We start from the raw sequence: 23,871 nt of genomic DNA on the forward strand, positions 1-23,871 counted from the left end.
AAGTTTTAGAACTTGTAACTCTTGATCTCAGGGTCCTGAGTTCCAGCCCTATGTTGGGAGTAGAGATTACTTTAAAAAAAAAAAAAAAGTACGAGGGGGCACCTGGGTGGCTCAGTCATTTCAGTGTCTGCCTTTGGCTCAGGTCATGGTCTTGGGGTCTGGGGATTGAGCCCTGTGTTGGGCTCCCACTCAGTGGGGAGTCTGCTTCTTCTCTTTCTCCCTTTTCCCCTCCCCGCCACTAGTGCTCTTCCTCTTAAATAAATAAATAAATCTAAAAAAACAAACAAACATGAGAATGACTAAAACAGTGCAAAAGATTGATAAGGATGTGGAGCAGCTGGAACTCTCTTTTACTGATGGGAATTTAAAATGACACAAATATTTTGGAGAACTCTAGCTTTTATTTTATATAGAGAGTATAAATCTCTGTCTATCCTATAACCTAGCAATTCCATTCCTAGCTTTCCCAAAGAAATAAAATGACATATCCACAAAAGACCTGTACAAGAATTTTTTTTAAAAACTTATTTATTTATTCTAGAGAGGGAAAGCATGCTTGTGAGTGGAGGGAGCGGAGAAAGAGAGAATCTCAAGCAGACTTCCAGCTGAGTCTGTGGAGCCTGACCTGGGCTGGATTTCATGACTCATGAGATCATGACCTGAGCTGAAATCCGCAGTCAAGGCTTAACTGACTGAGCCACCCAGGCGTCCCAACATCTACAAGAATGTTTTTAAAGATTTTTTTTTTATTATTCGACAGAGATAGAGACAGCCAGCGAGAGAGGGAACACAAGCAGGGGGAGCGGGAGAGGGAGAAGCAGTCTCCCAGCAGAGGAGCCTGATGTGGGGCTCGATCCCAGAATGCCAGGATCACATCCTGAGCCGAAGGCAGATGCCCTACCACTGTGCCACCCAGGCACCCCTACAAGAATGGTTTTAGCAACTTAATTCATAATAGCCCCAAACTGGAAATATTCCAAATCTCTTTCAATCAGAGAGTGGAAAAACAAATTCTGGTATATTTATACAAAGGAGCACTATTCAGCAATAAAAAGGAACACACTACTACCGCATACAACAATGTAGATGATCTCAAAAACGTGTTGAACAAAAGAAACCAAAACCAAAAGTTACATACTTAATTTATATGAAGTTCAAGGATAGGCAGAGGTATCTATGATTATAGGAATTAGAAAGTGGTTGCCTATGGGCTAGAAAGTAGAAATTGGGTGGAAGGGTGTACAAGGAAACCGGAGATGGTTGAAATGTTCTGTATCTTGTGTGGTAGTTGCATCAGAGTATACAATTGTCAGATCTCCTCAAGCTGAACACTTAAGATCCGTGCATTTTAATGTAGGTAAATCATACTTTAATAAACAGACAAAAATATATTTGAGGTGGAATTCACTTTATATTCTGAAAAATATGAGGATATTTGAAGGAATGATGGGAAACAGCCATGAAAATATTTCATTAAATCTCGAGAGTTACATGCAAGAGAGTTACAGAATAGTGTTATCTTTAATATTAAAATTAACATTTTAGAGGCACCTGTATGGCACAGTCAGTTAAGTGTCCGACTTTTGGTTTTGGCTCAGGTCGTGCTCTCTGGGTTGTAGGATCGAGCCTTGCATCGGGCTCTGCACTCAGTGCGGAGTCTACTTAAAGATTCTCTCAGGGCACCTGGGTGGCTCAGCCATTAAGCGGTCTGCCTTCAGCTCAGGTCCTGATCACAGGGTCCTGGGATTGAGCCCCACATCGGGCTCCCTGCTCGGTGGGGAGCCTGCTTCTCCCTCTCCCACTCACCTTGCTTGTGTTCCCTCTCTCGCTGTCTCTCTCTGTCGAATAAATAAATAAAATCTTTAAAAAAAATAGTATTTTAATATTTTTAAATTGTGAAACAATAATGAATACAAATAGAAACACCAGTATATCAACTTTTTTAGCCAGTGTTTTATTTTTCCTATTAAAATTTTTTATCAAAGGAAAATTTATATATTATTAAAGCCACAGATCTCGAGTGTACAATCCAATGAGTTTTAACAAATGTATACCCCTGTGTATCAAACACCCAATCAAGAAATAGAACATTCCTATCACCATAGATCTAATATATTGGTTATATTCTTTCTCCACTATCCCTGTAAGATCAATGAGATTAGTGCAAAATGCTTTTGCTTCCACAAGTATATTACAAATAACAACGAAACCCCAGCATTATTAGAAACATTAAGGATGATAATCATGGTAGCTGATAGGAAGTTAGTTGATCTCTAGGACTATTCTGAGAACCCTGTACCCAAATTGTGAAAAGTGCCTGAGACAGCTAGTATTTAGAGTATTTTAATATAAATTCCATAATAGTACTAGTAATCTGTAATAATGTCTTAGGTAAGACATTCCAATGACCTAATTAACCAGTGTAAGGTTATAAAAATTTATCTCCCTTTAGTTGCCCTAATTTTGTTTCTGGCTATCCAAGTGTCTATAGTACCTGTGTTTTAAATATTTCACTGATAGCATGGGGTAGTACTTCATAATAATAATAGCAGATCCTTTCCATTATATTTCATCCCGAAAGAACCCTTAGTTAGTACTTTCTAGATTGTTTATAATAGGTAAAAATCAATGCAATACAGGCACCTTTTTGGTAGAATATGCTTTAAACAAAGTGAGAAAGCAAGCTACAATTTGTGAAAGATATTGAAGGAGAATGTCATCTATATTTGAAATTATGAAGCGAACATTCATTTCTTTTTTTAGATAGAAAAATCAATGCCCAAATTTTAGTTTTGCTAGTATACAAGGTTTGACCACTTTACAAAAAGTACAGTGGTGTTTGGGCTGATCATTAGTCTTTTTTAATAGTGGCATTAAATATCTCTAAGTTTAGAGTCACTGAATATTATAAGCAGTTATAAATTATTATACAATTGTGACTTTACTGATTTCTCTGTCCCTAATTTTATTCACATCCTGAATTCCTTCCCTTCTCTAGCCAAATCTAGTCTTCTCACTTTTTCTTCCTCTGTTTTCTAAAGGATCTGGTAGCTAGCACTCCTCATTGCTGAGTGGAAAGAGTGCTGGACTTCTCAATTAGTAGCTCAGTCTTCCCTGAAATCCCAGTCTTAACTGTTCCTGGTATGGGTTTTAGGATCCCATAGGTTCTAGGATCACTTTTAAGCATCTTCGGGGTTTTAAAGTTAGAGGACCTTGATAAAACTTTGAGAGGGAAAAAAAATCTTAGAGAAGAAGATTATGCCTTTGCGTATATCCGTAGTCAGGTGTATAAAAATGTTTTATTTACTGAAGAACATTTAGTGGGATAGTAGGGGAAGGTAGATTTTCATTTTTTCCTCTTTGTATGGTAATTGTAGACAGACATTTTTCCTCTTAACTAACAGAGATGGCCAAAAACAGAAAGCAGAAGAGAAGCCTCAGTATTTTTCCCCTCCTCTCCCCTGTTCCAAGAAGTTTCAGTATTTTAAAGTGAGGGGGAAAAGAAATACACACACACACACACACACACACACACACACACAGATGTATTTTATGAAAGCTAGAAAATGGTTTTCAAGGAGAAATGTATGATCTATAGTTGTAATGTTTAGATATTTGGCAATTGGAAAAAATAATTTTTTGGTAAATAGGAAAACAGATTGACATAAATGTACATTAGTGTAGTGACTTCCATTTCTTGTACATACACAGTGAAATAGTTCTGGGCAATAAATTCTTGGAAAGGTAGGGTAAGATTGGATAAATGTCATAGTTTATGACTGAATACATATAAACAGGTGAAAACTCAAGATGGAAAGGTAATAATAACCACCTGATAAAGAGACTTAAAACCTTTTCACCCTACAAAAAAGATTGCTTTAGAGTTATAGCTTGATATTATAGTTTGATTTTTAAAAAAGATATTGGTTACATTTGTGGCTACTATGGATACATAAAATAAAGAATGGAAAGCCTTCTGTTTCCCCAATATGAAAAAGTATTTATCATTTAAAACCTTAACTGTAAAAAAAAAAAAAAGATTGATGCTATAGATTCTGGAACTAATACCAAGATTATTGAAAAAGGTGACACAGCCACTATTTCTGCCAGGATGTCTTAGAAATAAAGAATCATTGACAATGGAGAATTATATAACTATTTCAAGTCAGCTACCACACTAAAGTTTAATTCTACAATGTTAGTAACATCATAAGCCTTCAGACCTTTTTTTATCCCCCATTCCAGCCTATGCCATCTGTAGCACCTCTAAATTTCAGGTTTTTCATACCTTTCATTTTTGCTTATCTAAGCCTTACCTACTTCCTCCTCACAAGAATCCTTCTGTAAAATTACTGCAGCCCACTTTGATTTTTCCCTTTCCTCTTAATTTTTGTAGCACCCATACTACCGTTACAACCTCTTCTCTGCTGTTTATGAGGCCAGAACAATTTGTTCTCTTTCTTTGTACACATTAGTTCGTAAGCGCTGGGTGATCAGTAGGCATTACAGAAAACAGTTTAAAAGAAATTCAGAGCGGGGCGCCTGGGTGGCACAGCGGTTGAGCGTCTGCCTTCGGCTCAGGGCGTGATCCCGGCGTTGTGGGATCGAGCCCCACATCAGGCTCCTCCGCTAGGAGCCTGCTTCTTCCTCTCCCACTCCCCCTGCTTGTGTTCCCTCTCTCGCTGGCTGTCTCTATCTCTGTCAAATAAATAAATAAAATCTTAAAAAAAAAAAAAAGAAAAGAAATTCAGAGCAAGCAATTAATAGTGTGATAATGGATTTTTGGAGGAAGTGGATCATAAATGGGACCTAACCCAAAGAAAGATTTGATCCTGGGGAAGGAAAGAAAGGGCATTCCAGCCTAGGATCACAGAATGAGCTGAGGCCCAAATGTGTATAATCTAAGTGACTGGTACCACATGTGTCATTTCATATTAGATGAATGAACTAATGAACAAATGAATGAATTCAGAGTGGCTTGGCCAAGGTTACTGGACTGTCCTTTCACATCATTCATTCATTACACATTTTTGAGTTCTAGGGTACAAAGATGAAGAAATTTATTTTTAGGAATTCAGATTTTAATGGGGCAGACAGAAATGTAAAAAATTATTAAGATAATTTTTAATTTTATTGGAGACAGTAGTCTCCAATATTAGAGGTATGCACAAGGTGTGTAGGAACACACAGGAGAGGATAGGAGGATATCCTGTAGGATAGGCCGAATTCTCAAGGGCCTTAAATGTTATACTCAATTGTTTGAACATTACTTTGGTTATTCCTAAGACAAGTCACTGTGTCAGAGCAACTTTTTGAAGGTGTAAGAAAGCACATATACCTTCTAGGATTTTCTTGTGGGTTTTACTACGAGAAACTTCTGAGAGTTTCCTTGGCCTAGCCCCATAATTATACTTAAGGTTCAGCAGACAGCAAACGTCAGGATATAACTGGAAGAGTCAGCCATCTCTAAAATGTTTGGAAATACCATCTCAGAAGGTAGTAAACCTTTAATATTAAATTTTCACAAATATCAAATTGAGATGCCCTAAACGGTGTGGAGACCTGAAATATCTACAAAACTTGAAAGATCATGTTCATTTTGGAGGTGATAATTGAGTGTATTTAAAATCTGAAAAGAAAGAGCAAGGAAAATAATACTGGTTTGAATTTTAGAAGTTTTAAAAGGCATTCTCAAAGAACTAAACATAAGTATTTTTGTCTCAAATTAATATTTATTTTCAGTCATTTGATTCTTCAAAAATCACGAGGAGGAAAAGTATTACAACTTATTCTCCAACAACTGGAACTTGTCAAATGAGCCCATTTGCTTCTCCTGCAAGCTCTAAAGAACAGGAGCACAAAAATGAACCATCAAATGGTTAGTTGAACATTCTTTTCCATTTATTGTAATATTTTTCTAGTTATTGGTTAATCAGAATTTTTATTTAATAATATATGGATCTTCCTGCAGCTGATTTCTTTCTTTTTTCTTGAGGAATTCAACATAAAGAAGGCTAGAATATAGGTACTACTTTGGACATAAATGTAAACTTTCTAGGCACTTATTTTAAAATGCTACTGTATACTTTGTTCCCTTACTATCCCATCCATTAAATAGAAATTATGGTCTGACTGCTTTCAGCTACTATCAATTATAATGGTTACAGATATACCCCTTAACAAGCTATCCATCATGTGCATAAATTAAAGGGCATATAATTCAGGTACTGCTGTACTGTAGTTTAAGAGAGATACTTCCAAATGTTATTTTTATTCTTGTTGTCCATTTAGTTTTATCCACATTTCATTTATCTTTATATAGCTTGCTTTTATTGTATTTCATTCCCTTCTTTTCCTTTACTATCTTAAATGCATTTGCCAAAAAATTTGTAGAGTTTTCCACTAGAGAATAACCTAATTTTAATATGAAATTCTTTATTTTAAAATATCGTTAGTTTAATTTTGACCATGCATATTTCTTGTTCTCTTGTAGTTTATTGCTAAAATATTTATTTAAAAGATATATGAATCTATATTTCATAGGTTTAATTTTTAATATTGCAAAAGGTCATGAATCAGTGACATGTCAGGTTTCTATAATATAAAATTCTAAGTAGGCTCAAATTTAATAAAATATATTTTAGATGTGCTGTGATTAGCCTAATTCATATTTTATTGTTTAACATTTATTGAGTGCTAAGAATATACTAGAAGCTACACAGAAACAAAGAAATCTCATTTTACCTAATTTGTTGTAATGAAACCCATAATGAGATCTTAAACTTTCGAATGACTTTTATTTTACTCTAATCAAATGCTTTTTATCTTAAAGCTATTACTATTAGGTTTGCTTTCACAAAAATATATGAAGATGTATACATTTTCTTCAAGCTCTATCTGTTTTTAATACACTTAATATATCTTTTGTTTAAAATTAAAAATTAGTGCCTTAGAGATGGTACATCTCTATACTGAAATATGAATAGATTTTAAGTGGATACGTACTCAATTTCCATATTGAAATTAAATATGGACTTAAGGGATTTTTTTTTGCCCATAAAAAGATTGGTCACATGATTCCAGTTGACATTTAAGTGGATAATTATCACAGATTATAGTACTAAGTAAGCTCTTTTTAAAAAAGCCATATAGCAAAGGTTCCTCGGATACTGGTAATATTCTATTTTTTAACTTATATAGTGGTTATACTGGTTCATTAAACTGTACTTATATATGTTTCATATACTCTTTGATATATATATCTCACATACAAAAGTCTCAACATAGGAGAATTCTCTAGGATCTTATATTATGTCATTTGTAATCATTACATTGCTTGTCCTAATATGTCGTCTTATACATGTTTTAGAAATAATTAAGCCTGACTCTTATGAAGTAATTTAAGTTCCAAATGATCTCATAACTTCTATTAGCAATTGTCAGTTTTTAAATATTGTACAAAACATAAGATGCAACTTAAATAAGCACTTATTTTAAATAGCATTTTCAGGGGCATTTTAAGCACAGTTCACTTCCCATCACACTTAGGAAATAATTCAAAACCTTATCATGACTTTTAAGGCCGTACATCATCAAATACCTGACCACCTCGTCTATCCTTTCTACTACCCTCCCATGTTTATACTACTTTAACAACTCTTACTTTCTTGTATTCATCAATCACGCCAAACCCCTTCCTGCCACAAGGTCATTGCACTTACGGGTCTTTCAGCCTGAATTCCTCCTGGGATACTCTTCCTCTAGGTATTTATATGTACTTTCTATATGCATTTGAACTGTGTACTATGTGAACAGATGATTTAATACTATATTTAAATACATTTGTACTTATAAAAGAAAGAAAAATCTGTTTCTAAATCTTCCGGAACTCTACTTAGACTCTACATGTGGCCCAAAAACGGGGTAAGTGATTCCAGTTTATACTTTTGAGAGATATATATTTATTTACTTATCATCATGTATATTTCTCATTGTTATGTACATTTGTGTGTGTTGTCATTATATTGCTGCCCTCCCTTACTCCTTAGCAAATTTCTCCAAACTATTTTGCTTTTCAGTAAAGAGGAAAGATGCATCAGACTTATTATTTAATAATTAAAGTAGAAGGATAAACAATAAATTTGCATAGTCAAAGAGGGTATTTGTGAATTAGACAATAGGTCTGTAAAAATCAACCAGACTGTAGCAATGTAATAACACAGAGATAAAGAAATGGAGAATATGATAATTGGTAAAGAAAAATGATAAATAGAATAAGAAGCTCCAACATATGTCAAATAGGAGTTCCACAAGGAGGAAATAAGGAGAATGGGCTGAGGCAGTATTCTAAGATAAAAGGACTATCAATTTTTCATGATTTCAATTTCACGGTTAAGGAAAGAAAATTTCCAGGTTGCAGTAGCATGCTTAGTCTGAGCAGGATGAATGAAAGCAAATCCACACCTAGTCATATCATGGTAAAGCTGCAAACTGTCAAAGACAAAGAAAATTTTAAAGTCCACCAGAGAAAAGACATATAACCCACAAGGAAATGACAGACTGATAGTAGACTTTTTATCTATATGAACAGACTTCAGCAGGAAGTAGAAGAATACCAACTGAAAATCACAGCTGAATTTTTTTACTCAGGAAGTGAAGATGAAATAAAAATTTTTTCAGACAAATTCTGAGAGACTTTACCATTCACAGATACCCCCTGAAGGATTACTAAAAAATATACTTGTAGAAGTAAATGGAGCCTCAGGTAAAGGAATGGAATGCGAAGAGCAATGGTAAAAAAATAAATTAGCAAACATGTTGGTAAATTTAATTATAAATCTAATTTCAAAAATGTGACTACAAATTCTGTTGACTATAAAGCAAAAGACAAACAATTTGAGACGGGGTTAAAACAAATAATAGACTATAATAGCATGGAATACTGATGAGGGAGCAGGAAGAAGCTAAAGAGTTTTAAGATTCTTATAATTATTAGGGAGCAGAAGAACATCTGTTAACTGACTTTATAATTGTTGTCTTTTGTTTTTTGTTTCATTTACTGACCTGTTAAATGGGGAAAATAATAGTATCTACCTCAGGATTGTTGTGAGAATTAAATAAGTAATACACAAAAAGCACGCAGAATGGTGCCTCACATGTAGTAAGTTTTCAATATGTATTTAGCTGTTTTTATTAATATCATTATTTAGGCTTTAAGAAAAGACATAGGATGATTAAATGTAAAGGGATAGAAAAAACAAAGCTAATATTAATTTTAAAAAAATTAATAGCCAGTATAAGAATATTAATATAGACGAAAATAGACTTTAAGGCAAAAAAGCCTTATTGAAGATATAGGAATCTATACAGTGAGAGAAAGAAAAAGTCACCACTAGAAAAAGAATCCTGAAACTATGTGCATCTAAAACAAAAACAAAACATAATGAAATAGGACAAGATTATAAGGAGAGACTCACAAATCCCTAATTATAGTAAATTTTAAAGTACCTCTTTCAGAAACTGATGAAATAGATAAAAGGAAGGATATAAACAGTTTGAACATAGCTAGCAAGCATGATCAAATGAGCTATGGTCAAACAAGTGTAATACCCAACACATAATAAAGCTGACCTAAAACTTTTACAAAAATATAACAATTTAGGGGCTCCTGGGTGGCTCAATCGTTAAGCGTCTGCCTTCGGCTCAGGGCGTGATCCCAGAGTCCTGGGATCAAGCCCCATATCAGGCTCCTCTGCTAGGAGCACAAAGAAGTCTCAACGTATAAAATTCCTGTCACATTCTCTGACCAAAATTTTGTGCAGTTAGGAATCAATAAAAAAAGGCAGCCCTTTAAAAATTTTAGCCCGCATGTTTGGAAACCTAGAACCTTCTAAATAATTTATTGTTCAGAAAAATCATAATGGAAAGTATAAAACATTTAGAATTGAATGGTAATGACAACAAAAAACTTACAGAAAAACTTTACACCTAAATACTGCATTATACTAAAATAGTTCTTAATGGAAATTTTATACTTAAAAATGCATATATTTAGAAAGGAAGAATGACTGAAAACTAATAAGCCAAGCTTTCAACTCAGAAGGATGGAAAAAGAATAGAACGAACCCCAAAAAATACAAGAAAGGAAATAGTAAAATATATAAAGTATTAAATAGAAATAAATTATTAAATAGAAAACAAGGCAATGACAAAGAAAAGCAACAAAATCAAAAGCTTGTTCTTTGAAAAGACTAATCAAATGGTAGACCTCTGGCAAGACTGATTTCTTTTTAAGTGGGAGAAGGAACAGATAATATGTATTTCAAAAGAGCTGATAAATTACTATCAGCTTAAATATATGATGAGAAGTTTGAGATATATGAGCCAAATGCTTCTTAATGTGGTCCACAATCTAATTTGGATGAAAGATTTTAAAACTTACCATTCTTCTTCTCAAATATTAATGTATTAGTAGCTAAAAAGCAATTCCAATTTTCTCATTGATACCTTTCTGTTCAATAATATAGGTAAAATATTTTTAAGAATATTACATTTCTTCCATGGGACTCAATAAAGGTATTTTGAATTTTAAAAAAGTAACCATTAACATTGTTATTTTTCATGAACTGGTGCTCTGAGGAGGTTATTCACTCTCCACTCTTGTTTAATAATAATAATTTGGTTAATTAAAAGGATAACATGATTTCAGGGTGCCTCAGTGGCACAGTAGGCTGGGTGTTGGACTCAGTTTCCACTCGGGTGGAGATCTCAGGGTTGTGAGATCGAGCCTCGCCTTAGGCTCCCCGCTCAGCCCAGAGTCTGCTTGGGTGTCTCTCTCCCTCTCCCTCTGCACCCCACCTCCCCACTCTCACCTGCTCACTCTTTCTCAAATAAATAAATACACATTTTTAAAAAAAAGAATAACATGATTTTATTTGCCTCTTAGCCTACAGGCTCCAACTTGATCTGGCAATAACTCTTTTGGAAAAAAGTTACTAACCAGTGTATAACACCTTGGACAAATCACGTGAACCTCTCTGGGTCAAGGTTTTCTCCATCTCATGCCTTTTGGTTTGGGACCAAATGATGTGTACGATGTAGCCTATCTGTAGACTATATGTATCTAGAAGCAGTATGATACCAGCCTAAAACTGTTTAAAGAAGCATAGCATCCTGGTTAAGAGAACAATCTTAGTAGCCAGATGCCTGGGTTTAGATCCTGACTCTGCCACTTACTAGCTTTAGGGCCTTGGATAAATTATGTGGCCATTGATTGTACTTCTAAACATCATGATCTGTTGAAAGTTATCTTCATTAGTTAGAGAAGAGGCTCCCTGAGGCTTCCTGGAAAGTCCAAATACAGTTTTGAATGTAGCCCAGATTCAGTGATGGTACATTTTTCACCAGTGTTTTGTGAAACTGGTGAATCACATATACAACTGTTTGTTATACATAACCTAGCAAGAAAAAGTCCATATAGAATCTGCCCCTGTTTGCTGTATGTTAATTGCTAATAGAATGAAATGAAAATCAAGGAAGTGAGTAACTGGAATTTCTTTCTTTTTTCTTCTTTTTTTAGGGGAAGGGGTGGAGGGGCAGAGGGAGAGGGAGTGAGAGAATCCCAAGCCATGGAGCCCAATGCAGGGCTCCATCTCATAACCCTGAATTCATGACCAGAACCAAAATCAAGAAAATTGAATGCTTAACCAACTGAGCCACCAAGGCACCCCAGTAACTGGAATACTCCTAATGATATATTAGAGTCCAAACAGTCTCTGATAACTGATCCAAGTATTATTCTTAGAGATACTAAAACTCCTCCTATTTAACAATTGGAAAGTATATTAGAAACGTAAGTCCTTCCATGAGAAGATTGAGATTCATGCTATCGATTACATTTTACAGAATAAGATATCTGATCCCTTTACAATAATAAAAATGTTTTCAGCAGGCATTGAACACGTGGCGAAAATTCAAATAAAGCATTCTTTTACTATTTCTCCTAACTTTATTGACTGATGATGCTAAAATGTGAAAATTAATTACAAGTTAAAGGAACAAAGTAATTTTAATATTTAATTGTGGAGCTTTATTGAATGCAGACAGCATAGCACAAAATTCAGGAAATTAGTATTAACCTTTAGGCAAAGATTTTCTGAAAATAAGGTTTAATGTGTATCATGGGATTTCATATCCAGCTTGATTTTTTTTTTAAGAGATGGATTTTAATAGACTTTTTCCTCAAAGTTCTCTAAAATCATAAATAAAATATTGTTACTATTTTTCCCTTAATCCTTTGTTAAATAAACTCTTACTATTTGGAATTTAAGGATATAGACAAGTCAAATAATGAAAAGTTAGTAAACAATAGAGATAAGTAGTATTTTAGCAAGATCTCTAAATCACAAGTTTTTCTCTTTTTAGAATTAAAGACTATTTTGAGATAGTTTAGTTATGATATAGTCGTTTTTGGGTTTTTGTTTTTGTTTTTGTTTTGAGAGAAGCCATAAAATCCAAAGTAACAATGAGGGAAATTATTGTTTATGTTTCGGAAACTACTTAGTGAAATTATAAATATTAGAGAACAGAAAATATACTTTAAATAAGCTTTTCCCCTAGTAATAGGAGCAAGTAAGAGTAATGGAATAAAAATTAAGTGAAGAAAAAAGTGTAAACCAGCACTGGAAAGTCTGTTCCAGACAGTACATTAATATGTTAATAAATTACATTTAAAAATTTAGAGAAATTGCCCTTGTGTTATTTGTGTACTCAATTTCATCTAGAAGTATCGGATCCTCCTGCAGTATTACACAGAGCTCTACTTTCCAATACAGGTAGATAGAGAGCGTTTGGATTGCAGCTCATCTGAACTGAGATGTGCTAGAGGTGTAAAACATACACCAGGTATCAAAGACAGTGTGAAAAAGAGACTATGAATGATCTCACTCATCATTTTATGTGTTAAAATTATAGTATTTTGAGTATATTGGGTTAAATGAAATAATAAAATTTATTTGATCTGTTTTTCATTTGTGAACAATAAGGACATTGAGTCAAGTAATAGTTCCTGTGCCAGTTGTTGAACAAATAGAACATAAAAATACATGGTATAAGGAGGTTGTCACCGATTATACATTTAAAAAAATGATCTCTCTGGACTTATTTTCATTAATAGTAAAACATTTGGATTATTCATTCATTTGCTTGCTTATTCATTCAATAAACATTTATTAAAGGCCAGTATATGTAAGACATTAAGAATCTTCTTGTGGATATGTCCTCAAATACTTATTATAGATCATATATTTTACAGTATAAGATGTCCTATACTATGAAGTACAGGAGAACCAACAAGGAAACAGAGAGCTCATAAAACAATTATCTATTTGACCATTAATAAGTACAAACATCATATTCTACTAGAGCTATAAAATCTAATTTACCTTTCAACCCCACACACAGGATCTTTCCAAGAATTAACTAAATCATTATGCATTTTTTTCAATATGCATTTAAAGTCAGGTACATTAATCAAATTCATTTTACTGTAACATCACTAGAAACTCACTATTTTGTAGATATACGTATCACCAACCTCTTGTTAACTTTGAGGCAAAAAAAAGGGGTGAAGTAATACAAACTGGAAACTTTAAGATGACATTCTTTATTAAAATATTTTATGAAAGTATCCTTTACCTAGTAAAGATTGTTTTTTTTCTATATAAAGTCATCATGAATAAAAAATTGGGATATTGGGAAATTTAAAAAAAAACAAAATAGCTATTGAAAGTTTATTCATAATAGTGATTTTTTTTTCCATAGCAAATTCCAGGATACTTTTTCTTTTCCTACTTCCCTTTCATTAGTTTACCTTTTTATGTTCTATTTAAACTTTAGCGATCTAAATTTTATTTAAAATTCGACAATTTTCCCCTTAACTTTAAGTTCTTCTTTTTATCTCATGTATATAGGAAAGAGGAAAAAATTGAGTCACCTCAATTTAACCAAAAGGAAGGAACCTACAACAAAAGACAATGATGAGTAAGTTTGTTGTTTTGAAATAATAAACACATGTGTCTTGAAAGAAAAGGGTCATATTTCTTAAAGTAATAATTTAAGAGAAATAATTTATTTGCAAAAATTAAAAAATAGTTTATACCTGAGTTGAAGTGTTCTTTTTTAAAGAAGTAAAATATTTTGTGATGTGTTTTGCAGTGTTCATGTGATCATGGTATGTGATATCTTAATTTTTTAAATTATTTCTTTATCTGAGAGAGAGAGTGCAAGTGGGGTGAGAGAGGGAAAGAGAGAATCTCAAGCAGAGTCCCCACTGAGTGCAGAGCCCCATGCAGGACCATGAGATCATGACCTGAGAGAAAGCCAAGAGTTGGACACTCAACTGACAGAGCCACTCAGGCGCCCCTGTGATATCTTAATTTTAATACTCATTGAGCATAGTTTCCCAGCCCATGAATAAGAGACCAGCTTAAGATAAAACTGAGGAAGAAAATGCCCTTTTTAGATTTTATATGGATGGAAAAGTAATCTGTTGTCTGGGAACATAGTGCCTAACAAATAGCTGGTTCAAGAGCTAGGGACACGGTGAAGCCAGCAGAGTAAGAGATCCAGAGGAACCCAGGAGGCTTATATGCTAGCACCCAACTCTTTCCATATTGGCCAGCCAATGCTGCCTTGAATGAAGATATCATCTACAAAAATCTACTTCCCATATATATTTTGGAAAGAATGGTTTGATCTATCCACTAAGGCTGGAAAATTGAATTAACCAGAACGGGGGGTTAAATTTTTGAAGTAGTTCATGTGTTCAGCTCATTTACCCTTTCAGCTATATCGTCTGTGTGTCACACAATATGATGGGTGGGTAAAGATGAAGAAAATGGAAGTTTCTACCTATTGAGAGCTTATGGTCTTATGTTGTAAGTTATCTTTCCAAACTTAGAAATCGGTTATAGGTTATGTTTCAAAATGTTTTTTTAAATCATTTGAGTAGAATTCAGAGTACATTTACCATACAAATAGTGTTATAACTTGTGATTATAACCCCAGAAGTCTATTTTTTTCATGATGTAGCTGAACTATAGTATTAGTCAGTACTAGTCTAGATTTAAATATACAAATATTGAATGCCATTTAGAGTACAGCAGGGACACAGGGAAGAGTTTCACAAAGAAATTTCTTTGTTTGGCATCTCCTACATATATCATCATACCCCCTTTATCTGCTTTTACTAGATGCTTTTCCTAGCCACATCCCCCAGCTCCAAGTATTTTCATGTGCCCTGTCCCACAAATATTTTTGTTGTAAATTACAACTCCTTCCTTCTCCAAAGCAAAGTTCCCATTCCTCAGTGAAACCAGTCTCAACTAGATGTTAAGAAGAAAGCATTCTTGGGGTTCCTGTGTGGCTCAGTTGGTTAAGCGCCCAACTCCTTGTTTCAGCTTAGGTCATGATCTTGGTGTCATGAGACTGAGCCCTGCATCGGGCTCCGTTCAGCATGGAGTCCGCTTCAGATTCTTTCTCCTGCCTCCTCTGCTTCTTCCCCCACTCATGCTCTCTCTCTCTTTCTCTCTCTAAAATAAATAAATATCTTTCCCCCAAAAAGGGAAAGCATTCTCTTTTTGTTTAACTTATATAATGTATTTTAAAATTGGCAATATATACACACAGAAAAATAAATTGTACAAAAGAACATACAGTGAAAGCAAGTGGCAAGTAACAATTTTTGAAGCATGTGTAATCTTATATTTGAAAGCAGATACCTGGGTGTTATATAAGACTGATGAATCACTGAACTCTATCTCTGAAACTAATATGCTATATGTTAATTGAATTTAAATTTTAAAAATTAAAAATTAAAAAAAATGAAAGCAGATACCTGCTAAACCAAATGAATTTCTGATATAATTATATGAAGTGTAACAAACCTAGGAATGAAAGTAAACAGTGAAGGAGGAAATGTTTTTTGAACAACAGTGATACCACGTAAGCAAGCCAAACTTATCCTTGTTTTCCCCCCAGTCAGCTCCACATAAGCTATTCTAACTTTTTGTAGTTTCTTCTCTTATTCTTCTGAACCCATCGATTTGTTAACAGCTCCAGATTTTTAACAACAGCTCTCATAGCAGTGAGCTTTCAAGTAGCAAGGGAACAAGAACCTTTGTTATGGTTCACTTAGGAATTTGCCTGTATTTATTTAATTTCTCTCAATATTTATTTCTAAAGATCCCTATTATTTATCTCACTCCATGACTTGATACTGGAGTTAGTGAGTTTAAGGACAGGCCAAGATATTTTACAATAGATAAAAATTATGGCTTGCTGATTGTTTTTTTTCAACTTATTATAAAATTACTCAATCCTAGTCAATAAAGCCATTTTACTAGCTTTAGTAATGAGTTCTTCATTTGTTCCATTTGTTTATATTTCTTTTTTATAATCTTGTAAAGCAATTCTACTTGGTTTTTGAAAATCTGAAATTAAATTGAACATTTCACATTTGTACATCAGTTTTAAATGACCGTAGCATTTTATATTTTGTTTTGGCAATTGTATAGGTTAGGGTTGTCCAGAGAACAGAACCAATTGCAGATACATATATATGTAATAATAATAATATAGTAGTAATAAAATATAACATTAAATGATAATAAAATGGCATTGATGTGATTGTTTTTAATAATTAAAATGATTGGAGTGCCTGGGTGGCTCAGTTGGTTAAGCGCCCAATTCTTGATTTCACCCCAGGTCATGATCTCAGGGTTCTCGGATCAAGCCCATTAGCTCCGTGCTCAGCAGGGAGTCTGCTGGAGATTCTCTCTCCCCGTCTCTTTGCCCCTCCCCCAACTTGCACGCAGACGCATGTTCTCTCTCTCTCTCTCTCATAAAGAAATCTTAAAAAAATAATTAAAATGTATTGATAATGAGTTATATATATACTTGCATATATAGATAGATTGATTATGAAGAATTGGCTCATGCAGTTAGAGAGGCTAAGTGCCACGATCTACCATCCGCAAGCATGAAACCCAAGAAAGCCAGTGGTATAATTCAAGTTCAAGTCCAAAGGCCTGACAAGCAGGGGAGCTGATGGTGTAAATCCCAGTTCAAGAGCAGAAGAGCAATGTCCCAATTCAAACAGGCAAGCAGGATAAGTTGCCTGGGTGGCTCAGTGGGATTAGGGTCCAACTCTTGATTTCAGCTCAGGTCATGTTCTCAGGGTCATGAGATCAAGCGCCATGCTGGCTGTGGAGCCTGCTTGAAATTCTGTCTCTCCCATTCCCCCTGTCCAGCTCCCCCACTGCCCCACTCACTCTCTTGCTCTCTAAAAAATAAAAGAAATTTAGGGGCACCTGGGTGGCACAGCGGTTGGGCGTCTGCCTTCGGCTCAGGGCGTGATCCCGGCGTTATGGGTTCGAGCCCCACATCAGGCTCCTCCGCTATGAGTCTGCTTCTTCCTCTCCCACTCCCCCTGCTTGTGTTCCCTCTCTCACTGGCTGTCTCTGTCAAATAAATAAATAAAATATTTTTAAAAAAAAATTAAAAATAAAAAAAATTAAAAATAAAAGAAATTTTAAAAATTAAAAATTAATTTTAAAAAATAAACAGGCAGACAGGGAACCAATCCTTCCTTCCTCCACATTTTGTTCTATTCAGCCCCTCAATGAATTAAATGATGCCCACCTACAGTGGGAAGGTAGTCTACCCTACTAAGTCAGTTACTACTAAGGTGGTTATACAATGGTGATTTTCTAACTCCATCATTCCTTCTATTGGTTGGCCTTTTGAAAATTCCTGAGTTCCCGGGGCACCTGGGTGGCTCAGCCGTTAAGTGTCTGCCTTCGGCTCAGGTCACGATCCCAGGGTCCTGGGATCCGGCCCTGCATCGGGCTCCCTGCTCAGTGGGAAGCCTGCTTCTCCCTCTCACACTCCCCTTGCTTGTGCTCCCTCTCTTGCTGTCTCTCTCTGTCAAATTTTAAAAAAAACTTTAAAAAATAACTAAATAAAATAAAATTCCTGAGTTCATAGTGATAAAGGGTTTTTCTTTGCCTTCCCCTTTCCATATTTGCACCCCTTCTCAGAGTCAGTAGATCTTTGGCTCCTAATACATCAATATATTTTCACATTTGCTTAATCTTACCACGAGCACAGAATAGTTTCAGAATTCCTGCACTCATAGCACTATTAAAAACAAGCTTGCAGGGGCGCCTGGGTGGTGCAGTCATTAAGCGTCTGCCTTCAGCTCAGGGCGTGATCCCAGCGTTCTGGGATCGAGCCCCACGTCAGGCTCTTCCGTTGGGAGCCTGCTTCTTCCTCTCCCACTCCCCCTGCCTGTGTTCCCTCTCTCTCTGGCTGTCTCTGTCAAATAAATAAATAAATAATCTATTAAAAAAAAAAAACAAGCTTGCAAAGCAGTCAAGATTTGTTTGCAGTCTTTTTAAAGTCTTTAATTTGACAGCATGTAGTCAGACTACTGTGTTCAAAACTACTTAGATCAATTCTCTTTTGTTGTTGTTTTCAGGTGTACAATATAGTGATTCAACAATTCTAAACATTACTCCAATATTCATCATGATAATTAATCCCCATCACCTATTTAACCCATCCCCCCCACAATGTTCCCCTCTGGTAACCATCAGTTTGTTCTCTTTAGTTAAGAATCTGTTTCTTAGGGACGCTTGGGTGGCTCAGTCAGTTAAGCTTCTGCCTTCAGCTCAGGTAATGATCCCAGGGTTGTGGATTGAGTTCCGCATCAGGCTCCTTGCTCTGCTTCTCCCTCTACCTGCCGCCCCCCCTGCTTGTGCCTCCTTGCACTCTTTCTCTCTGACAAATAAATAAAATTTTAAAAATGAGAAGAGTGATGAATTGTCCACTAGTCTACTGGTCATGCGTGAAGACAAGTTTCCCTGCAAAACCAGCTCAAGCATGTGAAGATATTCTGAAAACAATTTCCCCAGTTATTTGACGCTCAGGCCATACAGCTTTCCAAGGTTGTCAAAAACATGCCTAGCTGAGCCCTTCAATAACTATTTTAACTTGAGAAACAGAATTATTAACAGGTCCTTTGGGGATGCTATGTGCACAATCCTGGGGGCACCATTCATATCTATCTGAACAGAGCCCCTTGGAGTTATTCAAGATGGCAACTGTGCAGGACTCTCCCTTCCCACAAAATTCCATAAGGGTCAACAAGGAGTATTATCAGTTCCTTAAAGTATGGTAGGTAAGATAGTGTAGAGAGGCTCTGCCACTTCAGTCCTCCCAGGAAAAGAATGCAAGGTAAAGAGCCCTTAAGATCGCTTCTCATGGTGAAATAGCTCATTTGCCTCAGCTTTGCCCCCCTGAGGCAGTAAGTAGCATGGGTATAATGTAGGGGAAGCTGGAGGTTCCCAGCCCTGGGTGGGAGTCACTTAAGCCCTCTTGCTCCTTGAGACTTTTGGAACTCAATGGAAGGAGCTGGAATTCCTTTATGACACTATCTTTCAAACTGAGGTTCAGGTGGTAAGCAAGTAAAGCCTCTGACAGGTGACTTTTCATTGAAAATACATGATAATAAGGGAAATTTTTTAAAGAAAAAAGATCACCTTCAATTCCATTTTCCTCACATAAGTTTTAATTTTTGCATAAAAGCTGTTTCTCCATTCCTTGTGTTTCTCCATACCTAATATATTTTACTTGGATGAAACATACTCTACATATTCATTGTGTAGGAAAAGTTAACATATTAGTCTTATTTTTAATAGCACAGAAATGTTAATGGATAACACTGATGTGATTTTGAAAAGCATTTAAATAGAATTTCTAGTTTCTTTCATAAAATCAATAGTAGAGATTTGTGGTCTCTGAAACAGTAGTCACTAGCCAGCCACACATGGCTAATGAGCATTTGAAATGTGACTAGTCTGAAATGAGATGGGCTATGAGTGTAAAGTACACACTAGATTTTGAAAAAAAGCATAAAATACCCCATGGAAAATTTTTATTGATTACGTGTTGAAATGATAATACTTTGGATATATTGGTTAAATAAAATATATTATTAAAATTAAGTTCACTTGTTTCTTTTTACTTCTTTCAATGTGGCTACTAGAAAATTTTAAATTACATATGTGGCTTACATTTTATTTCTATTAGAACTGCACTGATATAGATGATATACTGCTATGAGATCATAAAATTGGAAAAGACACTAAAACTTCAATAATAAGGAAATGATTAAATCATCTTTGGTATGTTTACTAGGTACAATATTGTACAGCCTTGAAAATTATAAACCTATGGGTGATGTGGCCAAAAAATATATATGTAATATTATATTAAGGAAAGTATGATGTAAAGTTATAGAAGTTGTTTTAAAAAAACCTAAGAGAATTTTTCCTGTATGCTAACTAGAGATATGTTCAGGAGATAGGATTACAAATGATGTTTTCTTAGTTTTCAAATTTAAAAGAATGCCTTTGTAATCTTTTTCACACTGAAATATATTAAGCCATAAAACTTATTTTTTATTAAAAAAAATTACTGGGTAACACTGACTCATAGACTTAGATCAAGGTAAATAAGGAGAATGGTATATTAGTGTTCTCAAAGTGGTACGATAGAGAAAGGAGCAAGCCAACTAACTACATCTTCACATCTTCTCCCCCTGCTCAGTGGGAATGAAAGAACGTGAAAATGCCAAAGGCAGGATGGTTAATAATATATATTGTGTTTGTAAAGGGATGAAAGAATGAAGGAGGAGCATTTATATCTTTTACCACTTTGTAAAGAAAAGAATTAGAAAACTGAATCTAAGATCTCTTAAAAAGAATTAAAGGTGTGAAAATGACTTACTGTGTTTAAATGCTTGATCTTGCTAATTTTTTTTTTTCATTTTTAGATTCATGGTGTTGCTATCTAAAGTTGAGAAATCATCAGAAGAAATCATGGAAATAATGGAAAAATTAAGCAGTATACAGGTTAGCTTTTTTTTTTTCCTTTGGGACATATAATTTTTCATATGTCTACTTTCCCATTTGAAAAGGGAAAATAGGAAAGAAGCCCCAGATTGGAGAATCCAGTCCAAAAAAGAATTTGCAGGGAATATGTCTAGTTTATTTTTCATGGGAATTTCTTTTCTTATATGAACATTAATTAACCATAATGTTTTAGAAGTATCTGACTTTTTCACATTTTAAAGCTTGCAGTAGTTGACCTGCCAGAAAAAGTTAAATTTCCTACCACAGAGTTTAAGTTTTTCAGATGAAAGAAACGGTAAACTGTATTTTCACTAGATTGTCAGTAATATTATATTTGTAGAGTACCTAACTCATTTCAGATGTCTTTCTTTTAGGCTTTGGAGGGCAGTAGAGAGCTTGAAAGTCTCCTTGGTATCTCCCGTCCATCGTGTTCCTTACACAGAGAAATGCAGAAAACGAAAGAACTAAGTAAGAAAAATTCACGAGTTTTCAATGGCATCTCTCCACTCCTTATTTGTAAACGTAGATACATATTCTAATGTTTTCAGTTTTAGAGATAAACCTAGTAATTTTTCCCAAATTTAAATCTGATAAGACTTTTTTATATGTGGCACTACTGGACATTAATGGAAATATTATTTAGAGAATAAGAAGCCATATATCTTTTACCAGGATATGTTACTTCAGGGATTCTTGTTGAATATGAAGGAAAAGAATATGCCTTGCAAACTGATAACCAGGCTTTTTAAAAATCTGGTGCTCATTCTTTAAATAAGGTACAAGGTATTGCATTTTGTACTTGATACCTGTATGTATTACTTCAAATTATTTTTTTCTCATGAAATTATCCCAGGATGAGAAATTATTCATATTCTATGCTAATTCTTAACATGAGTTTTTTTTGTTTTGGTTTGGGGGTTTTTGTTTGTTTGTTTTTTAGTGATAAAAGTAACAGAACAAAAACTGTTTGAAAAGAAGAGTTCAGGACTTCCCAACAAAGGTAAAGAATTTTGTTTTCATTTATATAAAAAGATCCTTTCATCTCATTTCAACCATTGAAAGCCAATCATCATACGTCCTTTTTTGGTGTGATCTTTTTAAAAGATCATATATCTCATTTGCAAACCTTATAGAATTTGGCAGACCATGTCTGATAAGATAACTTCCTTGATGATAAAACTTCTAAAATATCTTTTGAAATACAATTTTCAGTGTAAGATTTAAATTGTCTTTTTATTAAAAGTTATTCTTGAGAATATAGACAAATAGGGGGAACAATGCATTAATATATAGCAACTTTTAATGGTGAATTAGGATTACACAAAGCATAAAAAGTTACTTTGTAACCAGTGTTCTGAAAACTTTCAGATCATTAATGATGTTTGATCTACTGTGAGCTCATATGCCTCTGAGCGTTTCACAGTATGGGAAACTAAATTAGCGGGTTTTCCCATAACACATGCACATCCCTACCTCAGTAAGCAAAATGATCATGGACTATAAAATATTAAAACCTTTAGACCAACTTAAGAGGGATCATTTTAATATTACTGACATGAATGCCATTTTGCAGTCTCTGTAAGTGGAGGCAGGCCTTTAAATGGGTAGCCATGTTTTAGTCTACCATTTTTGAGTACCGGTGACTACTATTTATTGAGGACCAGTAATTACTATGTTCCCAACACTAGGATCAGCAGATCTTTATAGCAGCTCTGCAAGATAGCTATTACCATTGTCATTATAGATAAGGAACAAAGACAAAAAATGTTAAGTAACTTGCCAAATACACTGCTACTTAAGTGTCAGAGCAGAGATTCCAGCTAAGGACCAGTCTAACCTCAAATAGTATGGTTTTTTCATTGTTCCGTGTTGCCTCTTCCTACAACAAATTAAATCATCTAGTCGTCCCAGTTTTTATTTTATTTTATTTTATTTTTTTTTAAAGATTTTATTTATTTATGTGACAGAGAGACAGCCAGCGAGAGAGGGAACACAGCAGGGGGAGTGGGAGAGGAAGAAGCAGGCTCATAGCAGAGGAGCCCGATGTGGGACTCGATCCCGGTACGCCGGGATCACGCCCTGAGCCGAAGGCAGACGCTTTAACGACTGCGCTACTCAGGCGCCCCTAGTCGTCCCAGTTTTTAGATTCAAACATATGAGGCATAACTGAAACCACTTCAACCAATCTAGTATATTAGACTGTATTTAGGATCTTTAACAAGCCAGTGATGAGTTTGCGTGGAAAGTTCTGGGATTCCCTGTTACTTCCAAAGGCCACCTGCGTGATGCAGGGCAACAGCCCTGGCAGGACTCCTCCAAAGCTCATGTGAGAATAGAGCTGAGCCAGTTTCCTGAGCCATTCAGTAGAGCAGCTAACTTCCACTGTGATCCCAAGAATTTAAGAATATGAAGTTAGCTCTTAGAAAAGGCTTAAGATCTCTTCTCTCTTATACTGTGAAACTTGATTATAATGTGTAGCTGGGTTTCAGTGGTTTCAGTCTCTTTTAACTTCATAAGTTTTAGAGGATCATAATGGGAATTTGGAATGTTTATTATTTCCAAACCAGAGGAAATCTTTCTTCTATATATTCTGTGCCAGTGGTGTGAATTTTTTTTCAACCTGTAATTTCCTAGAATTGACTAGAATTAGGCTTTACAGAGTTGGCTTTCACCAAGTTTTGAGAAATGAGGAAGGGAAAATTGTAGAATAAATAAGTAAATTGCCACTTTAATAATGAGAAAAAATTTTCTGAAAGTATTGTTTCCTTCCCTAAATATTTAGTAAGACGTTAAAGTTATATTCCATGTGTTAAAAGTTATCTCCTTTCAGTTATCTAGTATATGCCAATTCTTTGTGTGTTTATGCATGACCAGCCTTAAAACTATTTTCTAGTAT

At 34.8% G+C, this 23,871-nt stretch overlaps 1 protein-coding gene across 4 annotated transcripts in view; it reads left to right on the forward strand.

The window, feature by feature from the left end:
- The window catches only part of LOC103663063 (integrin subunit beta 3 binding protein), a 62,488-nt gene that overhangs the window by 28,207 nt on the left and 10,410 nt on the right, over nucleotides 1-23,871 (forward strand). For 3 of the 4 annotated variants that reach the window (XM_008690783.2, XM_008690784.2, XM_008690786.2), the window contains exons 3-7: nucleotides 5,743-5,878; nucleotides 13,971-14,040; nucleotides 20,897-20,975; nucleotides 21,350-21,443; nucleotides 21,916-21,975. In XM_008690783.2, the coding sequence (XP_008689005.1) occupies nucleotides 5,743-5,878; nucleotides 13,971-14,040; nucleotides 20,897-20,975; nucleotides 21,350-21,443; nucleotides 21,916-21,975 (439 nt within the window). The remainder of the gene's footprint in view (nucleotides 1-5,742; nucleotides 5,879-13,970; nucleotides 14,041-20,896; nucleotides 20,976-21,349; nucleotides 21,444-21,915; nucleotides 21,976-23,871) is intronic. The other variant, XM_008690785.2, reaches the window with a different exon arrangement.

The sequence above is a fragment of the Ursus maritimus genome, unplaced genomic scaffold (genome assembly GCF_017311325.1).
Source record: "Ursus maritimus isolate PB19 unplaced genomic scaffold, ASM1731132v1 scaffold_12, whole genome shotgun sequence".
Lineage (NCBI taxonomy): Eukaryota > Metazoa > Chordata > Mammalia > Carnivora > Ursidae > Ursus > Ursus maritimus.